Source organism: Cetorhinus maximus, chromosome 5 (assembly GCF_964194155.1).
Source record: "Cetorhinus maximus chromosome 5, sCetMax3.hap1.1, whole genome shotgun sequence".
In the NCBI taxonomy this organism is placed as follows: domain Eukaryota; kingdom Metazoa; phylum Chordata; class Chondrichthyes; order Lamniformes; family Cetorhinidae; genus Cetorhinus; species Cetorhinus maximus.
The window spans coordinates 163,832,698-163,853,119 of record NC_135883.1 but is presented as its reverse complement, the minus strand read 5'-3'; the positions used below and the strand labels follow the sequence as shown (position 1 = coordinate 163,853,119).

The 20,422-nt window shown below is 42.5% G+C and overlaps 1 protein-coding gene across 6 annotated transcripts in view; it reads left to right on the top strand.

Moving 5' to 3' along the window:
• Nucleotides 1-20,422, top strand: part of LOC144681055 (serine/threonine-protein kinase MRCK alpha-like) — a 607,421-nt gene that overhangs the window by 283,619 nt on the left and 303,380 nt on the right. For all 6 annotated transcript variants that reach the window (XM_078542748.1, XM_078542747.1, XM_078542746.1 and 3 more), the window contains exon 3: nucleotides 16,700-16,783. In XM_078542748.1, the coding sequence (XP_078398874.1) occupies nucleotides 16,700-16,783 (84 nt within the window). The remainder of the gene's footprint in view (nucleotides 1-16,699; nucleotides 16,784-20,422) is intronic.

Genomic DNA, 20,422 nt, shown 5'->3' with positions numbered 1-20,422 from the left:
AGCCGTATAAATACCGTGGCTACAAGAGCAGGTCAGAGGTTAGGAATCGTGCAACGAGTAACTCACCTCCTGACTCCTCAAAGCTTGTCCACCATCAACAAGGCACAAGTCAGAATGTGACGAAACACTCCCCAATCGCCCAGATAAGTGCAGCTCCTACAATACTGAAGAAGCTGGACACCATCCAGGACAAAGCAGTCTGCTTGATTGGCACCACATCCACAAACATTCACTCCCTCCACCGCCAATGCACAGTAGCAGCAGTGGGTACCATCTACAAGATGCACTGCAAGAATTCACCAAGGCTCCTTAGACAGCACCTTCCAAACACACAACCACCACCACCAGCAGGACAAGGGCAGCAGGTAGATGGGAACACCACCACCTGGAAGTTCCCCTCCAAGTCACTCACTATCCTGGCTTGGAAATATATCGCCGTCCCTTCACTGTCGCTGGGTCAAAATCCTGGAACTCCCTTCCTAACAGCACTGTGGGTGTACCTACACCACATGGACTGCAGCGGTTCAAGAAGGCAGCTCACCACCACCTTCTCAAGGGCAACTAGGGATGGGCAATAAATGCTGGCCCAGCCAGCGAAGCCCACATCCCATGAATGAATAAAAAAAAATTGTTACTGAATTCAATTTTCACCATCTGCCGTGGTGGGACTTGAACCCGAGTCTCCAGAGCATTACCCTGGGTCTCTGGATCACTAGTCCAGTGACAATACCACTATGCTGCCACCTCCCCAAAACAGAGAATCTCCAGCTATTACAACTTTACCTGCTCCTATGTCAACGCCAGAATTTCCCAAAATTTAGCATTGACTCGTCTTTTTCATCTCCATGCTGCCTTTGACAACATCATTCACAAATATGGGGTCAGCTTCCACTTGTAGTTTTAATCATAATTGTTTTATAACACTTGTAGAGCACCTTGAAACATTTTATTTTGCTAGATGGTGCTATATAAATGCAAGTTGTTGCTGTAACTCATGACACACAGCAAAACTTCTATCTCCTCTCTCTAACACCATCCCGCAACTCCTCCCCTGCAATTTTCTCCATATTCTCCGACTGCTTATCTGACATTCTCCATTTGAACATCGTAAGAATGTTTTCGCACCCCGTTACAAGCCTTGTTATACCTTGTCATCAGTTCCATACCCTCTTCCCCAGCCTTAAGTGGAATCAAACCTCTCACAACCTTGGCATCCTATCTGACTGGAGCAGAGCTTTTGATCTCGTAACCTCTCTATCACAACGGCTGCCTAGCTCCACGTCCGTAACATAGCCTTCCTCCATAAATTTGTCCAGCTCCTTGCGTTTCCACAGCCTACCTTTTTTTAATTAATTCACAGAATATGGCCCCCTATTGCCATCCCCAATTGCTTTGGTATCTGAGGAATCGCGAATGGTGTTGAACATTGTGCAATCATCAGTGAACATCCCCACTTCCGACCTCATGATGGAAGGAAGGTCTTTGATGAAGCAGCTGAAGATGGTTAGGCCTAGGACACTATCCTGAGGAATTCCTGCAGTGATGTGCTGGAGCTGAGATGACTGACCTCCAACAACCACAACCATCTTCCTTTGTGCTAGGTATGACTCCAACCAGCGGAGAGTTTCCCCCCTGATTCCCATCTGGAATTAAAAGTCTAACGATAACCACAAACCATTGCCGATTGTTGTAAAAACCCATCTGGTTCACTAATGTCCTTCAGGAAAGGAAATCTGCCGTCCTTATCTGGTCTGGCCTACATGTGACTCCAGGCCCACAACAGTGTGGTTGACTCTTGAATGTCCTCTGAACAAGGGCAATTCAGGATGGGCAATAAATGCTGACCTAGCCAGCAATGCCCCACACCCTGTGAACAAATAAAAAAAGATTGATCAATGGCTGTGCCTCGAACACCAACATTTTTCCTTTCTTTATAGATTGTCCTGACTGGCTAAGTGTTTCCCACATTTGTTTATGTTTCAATTGTCTAGCAACCAAAGTATTTTGTTTCTTGGTTGTATTATTATCATTTCCAATATAAATTTAAAATATAAAAACAAAAATTTGCATGAGAATGGTTGTCCATCTTGTTTAGGACTGAGAAAGAGAGATGATTAGTGAGATAGGAGCCAAGAGTCATCTTGAATGACAATCTTCCACCTCCTAATTTAAGGATAGTATGGTTGCTTTTGACTGAGGTTTTAAACACAAGTTCTATAATAATTTTGTTACAATAGATTCTTAATCACGTTGGAAATGGTACTTCTCTGTATTCAGCAAGTCTTTCAACCGATTACAACTACTTACATCACTGGAGATAGGGAAAAAGACTTGCATTCCTGCAGTGCTGAGATTTAACTCATGAGCATTAATTTAATAAGTTTAATAAGTGTTAGTGCGTTTGTCACAGTCCGTTTTCTAGAATCTTCCCGTATGTCTGACTACAGGGCGTTGATAGTAATTGTTAAAATCTAAATCGAGTTGGGATTTCCTGCCCATCAGCTTTTGATTATTTGGTGAACTAACAGTGAATATGGCGCAGGTAGTAATCTTTCAAGCTGCACATGCACGGAACACAGTGACCATTAGTATATCCCATAACAACTAAACTTAGCTATTTGAAACCACTCAATGTGATGACTTTTGATGATTCCATTACATTCTTTGTTGATCATCTGGAATCCTCCCGTCCTCCTCCACATCACCCCATTATATTACTGTCTTGTAACTATTCCCAGGCAGTCCTTTTTTTAAACTAAGCCCAGCTATTTCCACTACTGTAACATCAGCCTTGCCTCAGCTCATCTGTTGAAACCCTCATCTACGCCTTTGGTACCTCAAAACTTGACTATTTCAACACGCTCCTGACTGACTTCCCACATTCTACTCCCTGTAAACTTGAGGTCATCCAAAACCCTGCTGCCCATGTTCTTACTCACACCAAGTCCTGTTCTACCATCACCTTTTGTGCTCACTGCGCTACATTGGCTCCAGCACAAGCAATTCCTTGATTTTAAAATTCTCATCCTTTTTTTCAAATCCCTCCTTGGCCTTGCACCCTCCCACCCGCCTGTAAGCTCCCCCAGCCCCACAACTCTCCAAGATATCTATTACTGGTGGCCGTGCCTTCAGTTGCCTAGGCCCATAGTTCTGGAATTCCCTCTCGAAGCCTCTCAAACTCACTACCTCATGTACTCATAGATGTTTACAGCACAGTAGGAGGCCATTCAGCCCGTCATCTTCGTGCCGGCCAACAAAGATCTGACTACACTAATTCCATTTTCCAGCACTTGACCATAGCCCTGGAAGCTATGGCAACACAAGTGAATATCTAAATACTTCTTAAATGTTATGAGAGTTTCTGACTCAACCACCCTTTTAGGCAGAGTGTTTCAGACTCCCACCACCCTCTGGGTGAAAATATTTCTCCTCAACTCCCTTCTTAGCCTTCTACCTCTTAGCTTAAACCCGGGGTATTGACCCGGAAAAAGGTGCCTTCCTATCCACCCTACACATGCCCCTTATAATCTTATACACCTCTACCAGGTCCCCTCTCAACCTTCGTTGCTCCATGGAAAAGAACCCCAGCCTATCCAATCTTTCCTCATAGCTCAGACCCTCCAGCCCAGGCAGCATCCTGGTAAATCTCCTCTGCACCACCTTCAGTGCAATTACATCCTTCCTATAATGTGGTGACCAGGACTGCACACAGTACTCCAGTTGTGGCCTAACCAGCACTTTATACAGTTCCAGCAATAATCTCCCTGCTCTTGTATTCTACGCCTTGGCTAATAAAGGCAAGTATCCCATATGCCTTCTTAACTGCTTTATCTGCCTGCCCTGCAACCTTCAGGGATCTATGGATATGCACACCAAGGTCCCTCTGATCTTCAGTACTTTCCAGCGTCCTACCATTCATAGTGTAAACCCTTGTCTTGTTAGCCCTCCCCAAGTGCATTACCTCACACTTTTCTGGGTTGAATTTCATTTGCCACTGCTCTGCCCACCTGACCAGCCCATTGATATCCCCCTGCAGTTTACGGCTATCTTCCTCACTAATTACCACCCGAGCAATTTTCGTGTCATCCGCGAACTTCTTGATCATACCCCCTACATTTAAGTCCAAATTATTTGTGTACACCATAAACAGCAAGAGCTCCAGCACTGAGCCCTGCGGAACCCCACTGGAAACAGACTTCCAGTCACAGAAACATCCCTCTACTATCACCCTCTACGTCCTGCCTCTCAGTCAATTTTGGATCCAATGTGCCACTTTGCCTTGGATCCCATGGACTCTTACTTTCTTGACCAGGCTGCCATGAAGGACCTTATTAAAAGTCTTGCTAAAGTCCATGTAGATCACATCAAATGCATTACCCTCATCAGCATTCCTGGTTACCTCCTCAAAAAATTCGATCAAATTTGCCAGACATGACCTTCCGTTGACAAATCCATGCTGACTATCCCTGATTAATCCATGTCTCTCCAAGTGCAGATATATTCTGTCCCTCAGAATTCTTTCGAGTAACTTCCCCACCACCTCTTTAACTCACTTTTGGCCATATGCACTAATATCACCTCATGTGGCTTTGCGTTAAATTTTGCTTCAGAACACTCATGTGAAGCACCTTGAAATGCTTTATTACATTAAAGGTACGACATAAAAGATGTTTTTGTTGTTTGCCTAAATTTAGTTCACTATTTCAGATTATAGAAGCATTTATACCAGCATTGAGCACAAGCTACTGAATAAATGATTGACCATTTCCTGCCAATTGTCAAAGAAATTGTCAGGCAACAAAAATCATGAACTGACAATTCTGTATTAACCTTAGGAACATGGTTAGCAGCATGTAAATATTGAGTATGCAAATAATTGGTACTTATAAGAAACTGACAAAAGACCGACAAGCAGAAGTAATTCAGCCGTAGCTGCTTCCTGATTATAAATTTACAGTTGGGTTAGTTGTCTGATATTGATCTAAATTAGTCGTTTTAATTTTGGATTAGATTCCTCAGACAGCTGACAAATTAACAGGATTAAACAATCAATCTTTTGAATAGATTAAAGTTTATGCACGTGTACGTTGAACTATGTGCCGGTTTCTTTACGAGCTGGTGTAGATGAACTAGTTCCATCACCTTCCTGTGGGTGAATGGTGCTAGAGTGATCAGCCTCGGTTTGTAGAGGTGCTAATCATTCCTTCTGGCTCTTTGCTCCTTGGTGAATTCACCTTCTACATTGGTAGCTTGCTTAACTTTTATCTTCCTTGGCCTATGATTGATCACTCTACTGTAACAATTCTCTCTTTGTCAGGAGATGACTCTGATTTTAGTAAGATTTTCTACATACATTAGACAAAGAACTATATTTCCTACTGCAAATACTGCTCGTGTAAAGACAAGGGCAAGAGCTAATAACTGAAGGCTAAGCTTAGTATGAAGAACACTATGTTGTATATCCTGAGTGTCCAAGAAACCTTTAGTTCTATTGACCAATCCGAGTTCCACTTTAAATGAATTTTGGCTTTCTGCTGTCAGTTATCTCCCACAGCTCTGTTGGTATCCATGATAACCTCCAAAACAGTGAAATACCAGCACCTAGGCATGCCGGGTCACTTATTTACTCCCGAGCTTCTCAAATCTTTGTTCACAAAAGGCCTCTCAAAGGTTCAGATAAGGTAGGACCTCTTTATAGCCACTTAAGTCAGTCATCAGTGGGCTTGATGGCTTGTCTCCTATCTTTGGCAAGAAAAGATTTGTGGAAAGCTTCCTGGTTTAATTCGCATTAATCCTTTTCCAGCATTCAGCTTTGACGTCTGACTGAATTTTGGGGACTCATTCTAAGGCCATTTCTCCAACAAATCCCTGTCTGCTATGCTGTTGGCACCGCCAGCTGTTTGATTCAGTTGTACACGCATAGTTGGAATAAATTAATTTCTCTCTTCCTGGATGAAGTAACTAAATAAGCACTAAATATTTTTTTTAAGAAGACATTTAAATAGCTGTGATCTTATTTTAGAATTTTTCCTGGTTCAGTAATCTACTCAAGGTACACTTCACAATACTTCTCATTGATATTGAACCACATTTATGCAGCCAATGCTGATTGTTGCTTTTTCTTCAAACCTGAGAACTTTGTGATTGATTTTGGCTGAGAATTGGTGTTCTGCCGTAAAACTTGTTTTCCTCCTTTTTCTCTTTCCAATATCAACAAATTAGCAAATTGCACTGTTGCATTGCACACGATATCCAAGGAAAAGTGGACATCTAGTAGTCTGGGACAAAGGGATACAAAGAAAGTAATGATGTGCAAAAAGGGAAGATGGAAAAGAAGCTTGCAAGGGATATCAAAAGTGACAGGAAATATTTATAAATAAGAGGAATTAAGAGAAACGAAATGGTAAGAGGGAATATGGGCCTATCAGGGATGGATGCAAGTGAAACTGTAATGGAAAATGAAGAAATGGTAGACCCGTTACAAAAATACTGTGTGTCCATTTTCACTGTGGAGGAAGAGAACAAAATACCAGTGGTAAAAGGGAACCTAAAAATAAAATGAGGAGAAGAGCTTATCGGGTATAAATTAAAAAAGGTAATGGAGAAAATAATTGAATTTTGAAGGGTAAAAGAGGAAAGAGGTAGTGAGGTGGAAAGATTTAGGGAGGAATCCCAGAGCTTAGGGCCTAGGCAGCTGAATGCACAGCAACAAAGATCAGCCTTTCTGCTGCAAGATGGGTGCTGAACCAGGTCATTTTGAAGGGTCACTAAAAACTTTGCAGGTGAAGTGCTTTTGACTTATTTTGCCTAGACTGAGTCTTTGGAAGCACTGTGCTGGGTTTTTACAATTGCTTTTTGGAAGTTTATGGTTACAATCCAGGAGGACAGATAAAAACCTGACACAGGTATGAGGATAATTGTTGCAGTGCCTCTTGGTCTGCTGCATGACCAAGACATGGAGCAGATCATGCAGAGGGGCGATGCTCTGCAAGGTGAGAGGAGGGAGGCCCTTTATATAAGACTGTACCTACCAGGGCTTTTCAGGGAACAGGTTTTTCCTATCTTCAGGAGCAATGTCTGAGGTGACCCAGGTTCAACAGGGAGGTGGTCACTGAGCTCTGCCATCTCCTGCAATTTGACTTGGAGCCTCACACCAGGATGAGGACGGCCTTGGTCAGTATCATGCTGCCTGCCTTAGGTACGCCCATGCAGCGCTACCCTAGTGGCTGGAGCATATTTGGTGAAAGGCTGAAGTTGGCTTTGATTTTGGGAAGAGTTCATTTTCTGTCCACCTGTTTGCTAAAGCTCCTCTGTGTGCTGTTTTTTTTTTGTTGGTTCATTGTTTCCAGGCCTCCTGATCATGAAACCCAGTATCATCTGTCCAATCTAATGGGGAAGCTGGTGCATTGCTGATCAGTGAGCGCATTTATTTTTCCACCGTAGCTGGCAACCGTATAAATTCCGAACAATGTGCCAAACCTCTGCCACTTAAATATCTCTGGAAAGTACAGTACCGTTTTAGTAGCTTAGTACTAAATGCACAGCCTTTAATGGCTTGGAGCTTGTTTCACATGAGAAAAATGCTGGAAATATTTTACATAAACTGAGCCATTTATGTTCTGATGAAGTGTTTGCCTTTATTTTCTCTGAATCTCTGACAGGATTATATACTTTGAGTAATTGACTGTCATTCATAATCTGTTACAGCTTTTTGATTTTGAGTAACAGTCTTTTGCCTGAAATATATCTGTCTGGCTACAAATCATATGCTTCAATCCCTGCAAAACCTTTCTCTCAAAAAAGCTGCTTTATTTTTTTGAATGATGTTGCAATCTCAAGTCTGGTGCTTTGTGCACATTACTATGAAGCGATGTTGCAATCTACTGATTTGACTTCTCCAATTGGCCACCTGCAGTGTCTGCAAAGGTGTGCTTTTTTATTGGCAGTTTGATGGATGAAATCCAGCTCACCTGCTATTGCCTGACAATGGGAATCCCTTGGCTATGCCTCCATTAATCTTCAAGCAGTCCGATTACTACAAGGGAAAGATTTGATCTGTCCCATCTGACAGAATGCCAAACTCTGCCTGAAGGTCTGGCCATTATTGATTATTCATTATTGACCTCTGCAGTTCAAAACCATGAGACTGTACTCAAAATTATTTCTTTAGGACAAACCTTTTATTTAATTTAACATTTATTAATGTAATTAATGTTTCTTCCACTTTGTTTTGACCTCCATAGCTCATGACCCTGAGTTATCATTTGGCTATATTGAGTTCAAACAGTTGTTGGATTATTTCATCAGATTGGTATGCTTTAAACTATCTTATATTTAGACCTGCTGTTAAAATCACACCTTTTTCTTTTTTAAAAATAATGAGCCTGCTCAGTTTATTGCTGGTGCTGCTTTGTGACTTATGGAATTGTTATGATCCCAGCTGATGTTAATACTGGACAAGTCAGATCCCAGAGTGAAAGCTGACTTGATAGATCCTAACTTTGTTTTCTTTATAGAAACTGTCAGTTACTGAACATATTCACAAGACTCTGCCAGTATACTGTTAACACACGGAATAAAACATTTATTAAACAAGAAAAGTGAACTATATGACACCAGCGGTGAGTTGAGAGTGACTGCCCTTGTCACTTTTATCGAGCCTGGCATCAGGGAGCCCTAGCAAAACTGGAATCGGGGAAAACTTTCCACTGGTTGGAGTGATACCGAGCACAAAGGAAATTGGCTGTGGTTGTTGGAGGTCAACCATCTCAGTTCCAGGACATCACTGCAGGAATTCCTCAGGGTACTAGGCCCAACAATCTTTAGCTGCTTCATCAATGACCTTCCTTCTATCTTAAGGTCAGAAGTGGGGATGTTCGCTGATGATTGCACAATGTTCAGCACCATTTGCAACTCCTCAGATACTGAAGCAGTCCATGTGCAAATGCAGCAAGACCTGGATAACATCCAGGCTTGAGCTGACAAGTGGCAAGTAACATTCGCATCACATAAGTGCCAGACAATGACCATCTCCAACAAGAGAGAGTCCAACCACTTCCCCTTGGCATTTAATAGCATTATCAGGACTGAATCCCCCACTATCAACATCCTGGTGGTTACCATTGACCAGAAACTGAACTGTACTAGCCATATAAATACTGTGGCTACAAGAGCAAGTCAGAGGTTAGGAATCCTGTGATGAAAAACTCACCTCTTTACTCCCCAAAGCCTGTCCACCATCTACAAGGCACAAGTCAGGAGTGTGATGGAATACTCCCCACTTGCCTGGATGAGTGCAGCTCCAAACAATATTCGAAGCTTGACATCATCCAGGACAAAGCAGCCCGATTGAGTGCCACCCATCCACAAACATTCACTCCCTCCACCACCGATGCACAGTGGCAGCAGTGTGTACCATTTACAAGGTGCACTGCAGAAACTCATCAAGGCTCCTTAGACAGCACCTTCCAAACCCACGACCACTACCATCTGGAAGCACAAGGGCAGTAGGCACATGGGAGCTCCTTCGCTTGTAAGTTTCCCTCCAAGCCACTCACCATCCTGACTTGGAAATATATCGCCGTTCCTTCACTGTTGCTGGGTCAAAATCCTGGAACTCCTTCCCTGACAGCACTGTGGGTGTACCTACACCACATGGACTGTAGCGGCTCAAGAAGGCTGGAATCGGGGAAAACTTTCCACTGGAGGTCAACCACCACCTTCTCAAGGGCAATAAGGAATGGGCAATAAATGCTGGCCTAATCAGTGACGCCCACATCCCATGAATGAATAAAAAAAAAGATAAAAATTTTGGGAAGATTTCAATACAGATGCCAGAAAATGATTCAAATTCTCACCATTCCTTTTACCCCAGCAATCCTTACAGACACAAAACCCCAGTGAAGATTTACCACTGTCTTAATACCAAAGTTTCTTGCTTGGATTAGCTCAGTTTTAAAACAGCCTTCTTTTGGTGGACTTTGGAGCATTCACTCCATGTTTTTCTGCAGCTGGTATCTCTTCCTGACACACTCAGAAATCATAATCTAAACTCACTATTATTTCAACTTCAGAGAAAATACATGAGTCCCCTAAACTCAGTTCCCCAGCAGGCTTCCAGGATTTCTTGTTAGCGATTAGACATTCTGCCTGTACTCTCTGGTGTATGCACACACTAACTGACCGCCCTTCTATGTTTCCATCCCTCTGTGTGCCTGTGGACCCCCATCGCTAAGCAACAGCACAGTTTTTCCACTTTTTAACTTCACTAAACTGCTAACCCCTTAGTAACCCATCTCTTCACTTCAAGAGTTGTAAAACCTCATTAAAAATGCATGTATACAAGCAGGGCCCCAGACCTCCCGCCACCCAGCTTACAAAAACCTCTAAATGAAATTAAAACCAGATTTAAACTTTCTTAACACCCAAATACAAAATATAAATTAAACTTAAAGCTATACATTGTTCGTAACAGAATCTAGTGATTTTTTTTCTCTTTATGTGCCTTTTTTTAATATCCATTTTAAATTTGTGCCCTTTTACTTTTGAAGATGTCAGCCCTGCAATGTTTTGATTGTGTTGCTAAGTAATTTGGAAGATCCATCCATTTATTTATTCTCCAATTCCATGGCGCGCTGGCTATTTAAATTGAAGTTGGATATTCAGTAGAGCCTTTCAATCTCCATAATGTGCTAACTGAATTTTCAAGTGCATTTTTTTTCTTGAGGGGCTCTTATATTTTAATGCAATATTCTGATAGACCATTCTTTGTCATGTAGACAGACTCCTGTCCTCTGGCTGCCATTCTATCAATTGAATCCACCTTCAATAAATTTCATTTCATTCCTAGCTTTTAAATCCACATTTCATCTTGTGGTCTTTTCAAATAAAGCTAATCAACTCAGCTTATGCCTCTGAGTAAGTTTTTAAAACCTGAGTGAAGGATTGAGATAGTTGCAACAAAGCACAAGAGGCAAAGTAAAAAAACAAGTCCCTGAGCAACATCATGAGACATGAACTAGTCATTTATAAATTTTTACAACTTATTGAATCCATTCAGGTGCCAGGAAGTTGTCCATTTCCTTTTTGAAATCCCTTAAAGTTTCCTGTTCCACTCTGTGCAATGTCAGATTGTTCCATATGTTGAACTCTTTCCCTCAGTTCACTCTGCCGAAATTCCCTATTGACAGCTTTCCTCCTTGAACCTATATATGGTAATTTTGCATTATTTTGCCACCACACCCCATGATCATTTATAATGTCCCTCAGCATTACTTCACGTAATTTTGTTTTACTCATTCATGGGATGTGGGCATTGCTGGCTAGGCCAGAGTTCATTGCCCATCCTTATTTGCCCTTCGGGGAGCACGCTGTTGTTCAGCTTGGTGTTTTCCGGTTGGATGTTAAACAGCGGACTAAGGGTTTCTTGGATCTCAAAGAAATAGAGATTTCAAAATGGTCACTTGAGTCATGTGACCTCCTTTCTCCACAATGATTTCAAAAAGGATGTTTACCTAGTGTCTGGAACTAGCTTTGATTTCAGGACTGATAAGGTCCCAGTTGTCAGCTTTTGAGAGAGTTACCATCCATATCGAGGTTCTTGTGTCGGGAAGTCATTGTCTAGGCAGACCCTCTAACTCTACTGGAGGAGTAAGCTTATTAAGATGCAAATGATGTTCATTGCCCCTTCAATGGCCGCTTCCTAAAATGGACCTGGGCAGTCCCAGGTGTGAGATGAGCTTGTTAACAGCTCTGCAGGCATAACGAGTTTCAATCTACGTGTCCCCTGGTTTCGTAATTATAATGTCCATACAACTGGATGTGAAATTCCACGACGATGGCAGGAGGATTCTGTTGTTCTTGTAACTCCTGTTGGTAGTTTCCAGAACAGAGGGCCAACCGTGTGGTCATGTGACTTGTAGGAGCCATCTTTTTTGGTTCAGCAGAAAGTCCATTTTAGAAATAGGAAAAAGAATTAAAGTTTTGATACATACAGTTTTGAATTTCTTTTCACGTCATTATGGACACAATTACATGAGATAACATTCATGAGATACTGCTTTCAATGGAGTGATTTGTTCCATCAACAGACTCAACAGAACCACTCAAAATTCAAAACTTTAAGAATTCTTTTTACAGGATTTTTGCTATAACAGGTATACTAACAAATACAATGCTACTGTATAAATAGCAAACCCAACAGGTCCCTGATGCAAGCACCCTCTAATTATTAGTTAAGCTTAATTGCTCAAAGAAAAAAACTTCTGTGTTGATCACTTCAATTTTAACATTTCCGCCCTTGTTTTTAAATTTGTCAGTGGCATCTCTCCTGCTCACCTCTGTAACCACCTTGAGCCCTACAAAGAAAGACTTGCAAAGTCTTTACAGTCCAATTAAGTACTTTTATAGTCTATTTACTGTTGTAATATAGGAAACAAGTATCCAATTAGTTTCATGGTCACCATTACGGACACTAGTTTTCAATTTATTAATTACTTGAATTTATATTCCACAACTGCCATGCTGGGATTTGTGGGATTTGAACGTGTGGCCCCCCCCCCCCCCCACCCCCGGCCAAAGCCTTCGATGGGGACTTGGTGGCGTAGTGGTACTATTATTGGGCTGGCAAATCAGAGGCCCAGGTGGTTGTGAGCTGCCTACTTGAACCACTAGTTCATGTGGTGCAGGGATACCCACAGTGCTGTTAAGGAGCGGGTTCCAGGATCTTGACCTAGCGACAGTGAGACTTCACTAGTCTGACATTAAACAACTCATCCCTGGCCCCCTTTTCAAATTGATGTTGCATTTACTATTTTCCCATTCCCTGAAATCTGTTGCCCAGTGAGTTTTGGAAAATATCTCCTCCAATCACCTGAGTAACCCAACCGCTAGAAAAAACAACGTATTTTTGATTAACTCTTTTTATGATCCACTGACAATTTTTCGGATTTCTCAGAGATTGAAGTTGTAAGGTATGAGATTGGAAGGTGCTGGGGCTCTATCAATACACAGGCTAAATGCCTAGAGAAGTACTGAGCCATGCACACCAGTTAGATCCCAGATACACTACCTAGCCTGTGCTTCGTTAGCTGTGGGTGGCAATTACAGAGCATGTAACAATCTCTGCCAATTGTAAGCTACCTATAGGGAATAAGGTCTCTGAATTTGTAGGTCCACAGGCTGCACAAATAGTGTGGCACTAAGGCCAGGGTGGATTGGATTGGGGTTTGAGCATATTGAGGCAGTATTCAGTGAGGAAGAGGAAGGCTTTTGTCTCTTACTAGTATATCTTATCAGTGCTCAAAATAGATTGTTTTCTTTGATCAACAACTACTTGCGTTTATATGTGTCTTTAATATGGCAAAACATCCCAAGGCACTTATCAGGGATAAACCTTTTGACACCAAAGCCTTCGATGGAGACTTGGTGGCGTAGTGGTAATGTCACTGGGCTGGTAATTCAGAGGCCCAGGCTAATAATTAGAGGATGCTTGCATCAGGGACCTGTCGGATTTGCTATTTATACAGTAGCGTTGTATTTGTTAGTATACCTGTCATGGTGAAAATCCTGTAAAAAGAGTTGTTAAAGTTTTGAATTTTGAGTGGTTCTGTTGAGCCTGTCGATGGAACAAATCACTCAATTGAAAGTTGTATCTCATGAATGTTATCTCATGTAATTGTGTCAATATGACATGAAAAGAAATCCAAAACTGTATGTATCAAAACTTTATTCTTTTTCCTATTTCTAAAATGGACTTTCTGCTGAATCAAAAAAGTTGGCTCTTACAAGTCACACGACCACATTGGTTGGCCCTCTGTTCTGGAAACTACCAACAGGAGTTACAAGAACAATAGAATCCTCCTGCCATCGTCGTGGAATTTCACATCCATTTGTACGGGAGTATGGACATTATAAATCACGAAACCAGGGGATACGTAGATCGAAACTCATTATGCCTGCAGAGCTGTTAACAAGCTCATCTCACACCAGGTCCATTTCAGGAAGGGGCCATTGAAGGGACAATGAACATCATTTGCATCTTAGTAAGCTTACTCATCCAGCAAAGTTAGAGGGTCTGCCTAGACAATGGCTTCCCGACACAAAAACCTCGATATGGATGGTAGCTCTCTCAAAAGCTGATGACTGGCACCTTATCAGTCCTGAAATCAAAGCTAGTTCCAGACACTAGATCCCTTTTGAAATCATTGTGGAGAAAGGAGGTCACATGGCTCGCGTGACCTTTTTGAGATCTGAGAAACCCTCAGTCATCTGTTTAACATCCAACCGGAAGCAGGACACCAGGCTGAACAATAGTGAGCTACCCAAAGCCTGTCTCTGCTGGAAGATTTCCTACCATTGCCTGCAGAATTGGCCCAGTCTCTATGTACCAGTTTCATCCTACAGTATCAGTATCAACTGGAAAGAGAACGCTACAACTCTGGTCTTCAGCCAGCTGAACTCTAGCTCCTACGTGAAAGAACTCCTCACTGGACTCTGACAATCATGTGAACTAATATTCATTTCTGTGGTTCTTTTACTGCTACTATCCATAGTTGTAAAACTTTATTTTTTTCCCCCCTTACTGTGTGTATATGTGTGTGTGTGTGTGTGTAGTGGAGTGGGATGTTGCGAATACTCTTTCCCTGGATTTGAATGTGAATAAACTAACTTTGAGTTAATCATAATGCGAGTTTGCTGCAAGTTATTAGTAAGTTGTATCTCACAAACTAAGGGTTTGGGAAAACACACCATAGAGTACTTAAAAAATAATTCAAAACACCTTCTGCTTAAGGACAGTTGGTGAGAGGAAAGAAGTTCAGTTTGCCTTTCTCCCCTGTCTGTACCACAATGCAGCCTGTATAATAAATTCAACCTAGATTGCTTTCCTTGATCTGGATACATTAAGTGTGTTACACACAAGTTAAGGCCTCATACTGAGTGCTGAATTTTTTGATTGGTGTTGCAGATGATAATGTTGTAAACCAAGTGCTATATCTGGGTTTGAACAAAATAGAAAATGTTATTGATGTTTTTGAGAAGTTTGAAAGTGATAGGAATTTTCTTTTTTTTTAAAATCTCACAATGGTAAACACTGATAAACTGCCTTTAATGGTTTGGGCCTCAGGGTAAGGTGTGAGGATGTGAGATGGTATTCAGTTTTTGAAGGCTTTACAACATTGTGACTGAAGAAGTGGAACCTACTATAGACAGGTGGAAGAGTTGTAGTCTGTGCTGATCTAGGGTGGAGTGGGGAAAGCGAAAGAGGTACTTTACTTTGTGTGAAGATCCTGAAGTAGATCTTTATAAAAGATATTAACGAAAGGTTAGTTGATAGTATTGCATCTGAGTCATAAGGTCATGGGTTCAAGAGACTTGTAATAACTTAGGCTTGCACCTCACTACAGTACAGAGGTAATGCTGCACTGCTGGACTTGGCCACATTCCAATGAGGCAATAAATGGAAGCCTTCAGCTGCCCCTCAGTTGGATGCAAAAGATCCCATAGCACTATTCATAGAAAAGCAGGCAGCTGTTCAGGTGTCCTGCTAAGCATTCCTCCCTCAATCAATGTCACATTTGCCTACACAATGGTGACTGCACTTTGAAAGTAATTAATTACTTGTGAAGTGCTTTGAGACACCCTGAAGACCTTTTATTTGTACATGGAACATGGGCACTGCTGACATAACAGCTTTTGTTGCCCTAATTTATTGTTTTCCTAATTGCCCTTGAGAAGGTAGTGCTGAACCGCCTCCTTGGTCCACTGTAGTTCTTGTGGTAAAGGTACACCCACTGTGCTACCTGGAAGGGAGTTCCAGAATTTTGACCCAACAACGGCGAAGGAGCTGTGATATAATTCCAAGTCAGGATGGTGTGAACTGGTGGGGAACTTGCAAGAGTGACATTTCCATGTGTCTGCTGGCCTTGTTCTTCTAGGCAGTAGAGATCACAGGTTTGGGAGGTTCTGTCGAAGGAGCCTTGGTGAGTCGCTGCAGTCAATCTTGGAGATCATACACACTACTGCCACTGTGTGTTGGTGATGGAGGGAGTGTTTAAGGTGGTGCATGAGGTGCAATCAAGCGGGCTGCTTTGACCTGGATGGTGTTGAGCTTTTGAGTGTTTTTGGAACTGAACTTATTCAGACAAGTAGAGAGAGTATTCCATCACACTGCTGACTTGTGCCTTCTAAATGTTGGACAGGCTTTGGGGAGTCAGGAGGTGAGTCACCGACCTGACCTTGTAGCCACCATATGGCTGGCCCACTTAAGTTTCTAGTCAATGGTAACCCCCAGGATGTTGATGGTGGGGATTCCATGATGCCATTGAATGTCAAGTATTTGGTTAGATTCTCTCTTGTTGGAAATTGTCATTGCTTGGTACTTGTGTGGTGTGAATGTTACTTGCCACTTATCAGCTCAAGCCTGGATGTTGTCCAGGTTTTGCCACACACAGACGCGGACTGCTTTAGTGTCTGAAGATTTGCAAATGTTACAGAATACTGTGTAATCATCAGTGGACATCCCCACTTCTGACCTTTTGTTCAAGGGAAGATCATTGGCCATTGATAAGATGCTATATAAATTCAAGTTCTCATCTATTGCTTTGTAACATGGATATTTATAATCTTCTGGTTTAATTAAGGTATTTTAATTTGAACTAGCTCAGTAATTTGCACCACCTTGTTTTTTTCTTCGTTGCAGGTTGCTGTTGTGAAGTTAAAAAATGTTGAAAAGGTTTTTGCCATGAAGATCCTCAACAAATGGGAGATGCTGAAGCGAGCAGAGGTACATTCACAAGCAGTGGTTATGGAAACTAATCCATTGGTTTTGTGGTCCAGTTTTAAACATACTTGGCCAAGCATAAATGAGATGAATAAAAAGCCTCCAGTGAATGGTGAGGCAGGTACTGGTGCACTTCTCAATTCAATCTCTCTTCAGTCATGAAAAACAAAAAGAAAAGACGTATTTTGGGTCAATATGTTACTGTGATGATATTGTGGGTCTTATTACAGGATCAATCAAATCAGGTTCAACCGAGGCATTCAAAATGGAATTAGATTGTTATCTGAAAAGGAAGAAGGTAAAAGTTTACAGGGAGAAGGTGGGGGAATGGTACTAGATGGATTGCTCATTCAGAGAGCCTGTGCAGACACGATGGGCCAAATAGCCGCCCCCTGTGCTGTAACAATTTTGTGATTGTGATCAGAACGAGCAGACCTAACCTACCGTACTGTCCCATGACCATAGCAGCAAGCATAGTGACAGAAAGATTGAGTGCTTTCTGTTCAACAAATGTAACTTTGTGAACATAGAAAAAAACTTTTATTCATAACCAAGAAGTGATCGATTCTCCCATCAATATATTGCTGAAAAGAGAGACATGAAGCTTTTCATCTTGCACTTATCAGGACAAATGCAAGAATGTCAAATTTCAAACGATCACAACAATTTATACTGCAGGAGAAAAGGGTGCTGATTGGTTGGCAAGTCGACTCTGATTGGACAAGGCATTGCCATGATGAGAAGCTTCCGCAACATGTCTCTCTTTTTAGCAATATTTAGATTCACCCATCCTTCAGTTGGAAGGATGTGAACTTTGTGTCTTTGTCAGTAAAGTCTAATTTAATTCTAGTGATAACTAGATCTGATGTGAAAATAGAAACAGTAGTAAACCATTCAGCCCTCGAGCCTATTCCGCTAATCAGTTAGATCATGGCCGATTCGTAACTTAACTCCCACTTGGTTCTATAACCTGAATACTCTTGAATAACACACTGAAGCAAGCCTGAATGTTCATTTTTAAGCTCCTCTTGTGGTGTGGTATATAAAGACACTGTTTTGTGTGGCACTAAGCCAAACACCATGAAAATCCAAGGATTGCCCCCAGTACTGTCTTAGCTGGTTTCTGCTACAGAGGCAAACTGCTACAATTGTTGCAGCATTTCTGGGCTAAGCAGGGGCAGAAACTTGTGGACTCCCTGATCTGAATTGTTCTCTTGCGACACCTGCTGGAAAATGCAGTGTATATATGCTTGCACACGAACAGGGGAGAGACCTCATTCTGAGTGAGACACAGCCAGAGTAAGGGTGGGTATTGGCAATTTGGTGCACAGTGGGAATTTGGTGCATAGGGGAAGAGGTGCTCTTTGTATTTTTTCTTTGCTATCCAACTCCTTAAATCTTCAGAGAGTGGTCTTGCCCTGCTGCAGCAGTAGAGGCTACAAGGGAAAGGAATCACTGCTAAGTATTGGGTAAGGTCGGGTAAGTATTTACTACTTTTATCGCTTATAGTTTAAGGTCTTTCTGTGGTTTATAGTTTGTATATTCTGTAGTAACGAGGATCAGGAAAGAAGGGCCCTAGAGTAATTGATTTAAAAGGTTTAATTTAAAGGGATAAGTCATGGAAGGAGAGCTCAAAGCCGTGGTGTGCTCCTTGTGCTCCATGTGAGAAGCAGGGAACATTTCCAGTGCCCGGGACCAGCATGTGTTCAGGAAGTGTGTCTAGCTGCAGCTCCTGTAAACTCGGGTTTCAGTGCTGGAACGGCGGCTGGGGACACTGTGGAGCATCCGCGAGTCTGAGAGCATCGTGGATAGCACGTTTAGAGAGGTGGTCACACCGCAGATGAAGGGACTTGAGGAAGGAAGGGAATGGGTGACCACCAGGCAGTCCAAGAGAAACAGGCATGCAGTTCAGGAGTCCCCTGGGGTCCCGCTCGCAAATTGGTATTCCATTTTGGAGGCTGGTTCCTCCAGGGAGTGCAGACAGGGCCAAGCTTCTGGCACCACAAGCAGCCTGTCTGTACAGGAGGGGAGAAGAGAGGAAAAGCAATAGTAATAGGGGATTCTATAGTCAGGGGAACAGATAGGCGCTACTGTGGCTGTCAATGTGACTTCAGGATGGTGTGTTGCCTCCCTGGTGCCAGGGTCCAGGATGTCACTGAACGGCTGCAGGGCATCCTGAAGGGCGAGGGTGATAAGGCAGAGGTCATGGTACATGTTGGTACCAATGACATAGGTAGAAAGAGGGATGAGGTCTTGCACCAAGAATCAGGGAGTTAGGCAGTAGACTAAAAAGCAAGACCTCTCGGGTTGTAATCTCTGGATTGCTCCCAGTGTCACGTGCTAGCGAGCTCAGAAATAGGAGAATAGCGCAGATGAATACTTAGCTTGAGAGTTGGTGCAGGAGGGAGGGTTTTAGATTCCTGAATCACTGGGACCGTTTCTGGGGAAGGTGGGACCTGTACAAGCAGGATGGTCTACATCTGAACCAGAGCGGGACTAACATCCTTGCTAGTGCTGTTGGGAGGAGTTTAAACTAATTCGGCAGGGGGAGGGGACACAGAATGTTAGCAGGATAGGGACGTGTCAAAATACAGTAAAACAAACAGAGGGAGTACAGCTGCATTAAGTTTCAAGGAAATAAGGCAAGGCTGAATGGCCTCTACTTTAATGCCAGGAGTATTACAGGTAAAACAGATGAGTTAAGGGTGAGGATTGACACGTGGAATTGTGATATAGTAGCCATCACAGAGACGTGGTTGAGGGAGGAGCAGGATTGGCAGCTCAATATTCCCGGAAATAAAATCTTCAGGCGAGAGAGGGGAGGGGGTAAAAGAGGAGGAGGCATTGCATTATTAGTTAAGGAGTCAGTTACTGCAGTAAGGAGAGATGATATCTTGGAGAGGGCATCGAATGAAGCTTTGTGGGTAGAGCTTAGGAATAAAAAAGGGGCAGCTATGTTGTTAAGTGTTTATTATAGACCCCCCAGATAGTCAGTGGGAAATTGAGGAGCAAATATGTGCACAATTCGTGGAGGTGTGTAGAAACAGTAACAATAGGGTAATTATATTAGGTGATTTCAACTTTCCCAACATTAATTGGGATAGATATAGTGTTAAGGGCTTGGATGGAGTAGATTTCTTGGAATGTGTACAGGAGAACTTTTTAGGTCAATATTTAGAGGGTCCAACAAGGGACGGCGCAGTGCTGGACCTAATTCTGGGGAATGAAGCCGGACAGGTGGCTGAGATGGTGGGGGGAGCATTTTAGTGATAGCGACCACAACATGGTGCAATTTAAGCTTGTTATGGACAAAGAAATAGACAAGTTTTTAAAAAAATGTTTTGGATTGGGGGAGAGCGGATTTTAGTAAAATAAGGCAGGATCTGGCCAAGGTAGACTGGGAACAGCTCCTTGTGGGGAAATCTACAGAAGAGCAGTGGTGGGTGTTCAAAAAGGAGATGGGGAAGGTATAGCCTTAACATGGTCCCTCTAGGGTGATAGGAAGGAGTAACAGGCCCAGAGAACCATGGATGACCAATGATATTCAGGATTCAATGAGAAGGAAAAGAGAGGCTTTTAGCAGGTACAAGGGGAGCAAATCAGTGGAGGCATTAGTGGAGTACAGAAAGTGCAGGGTGGAGC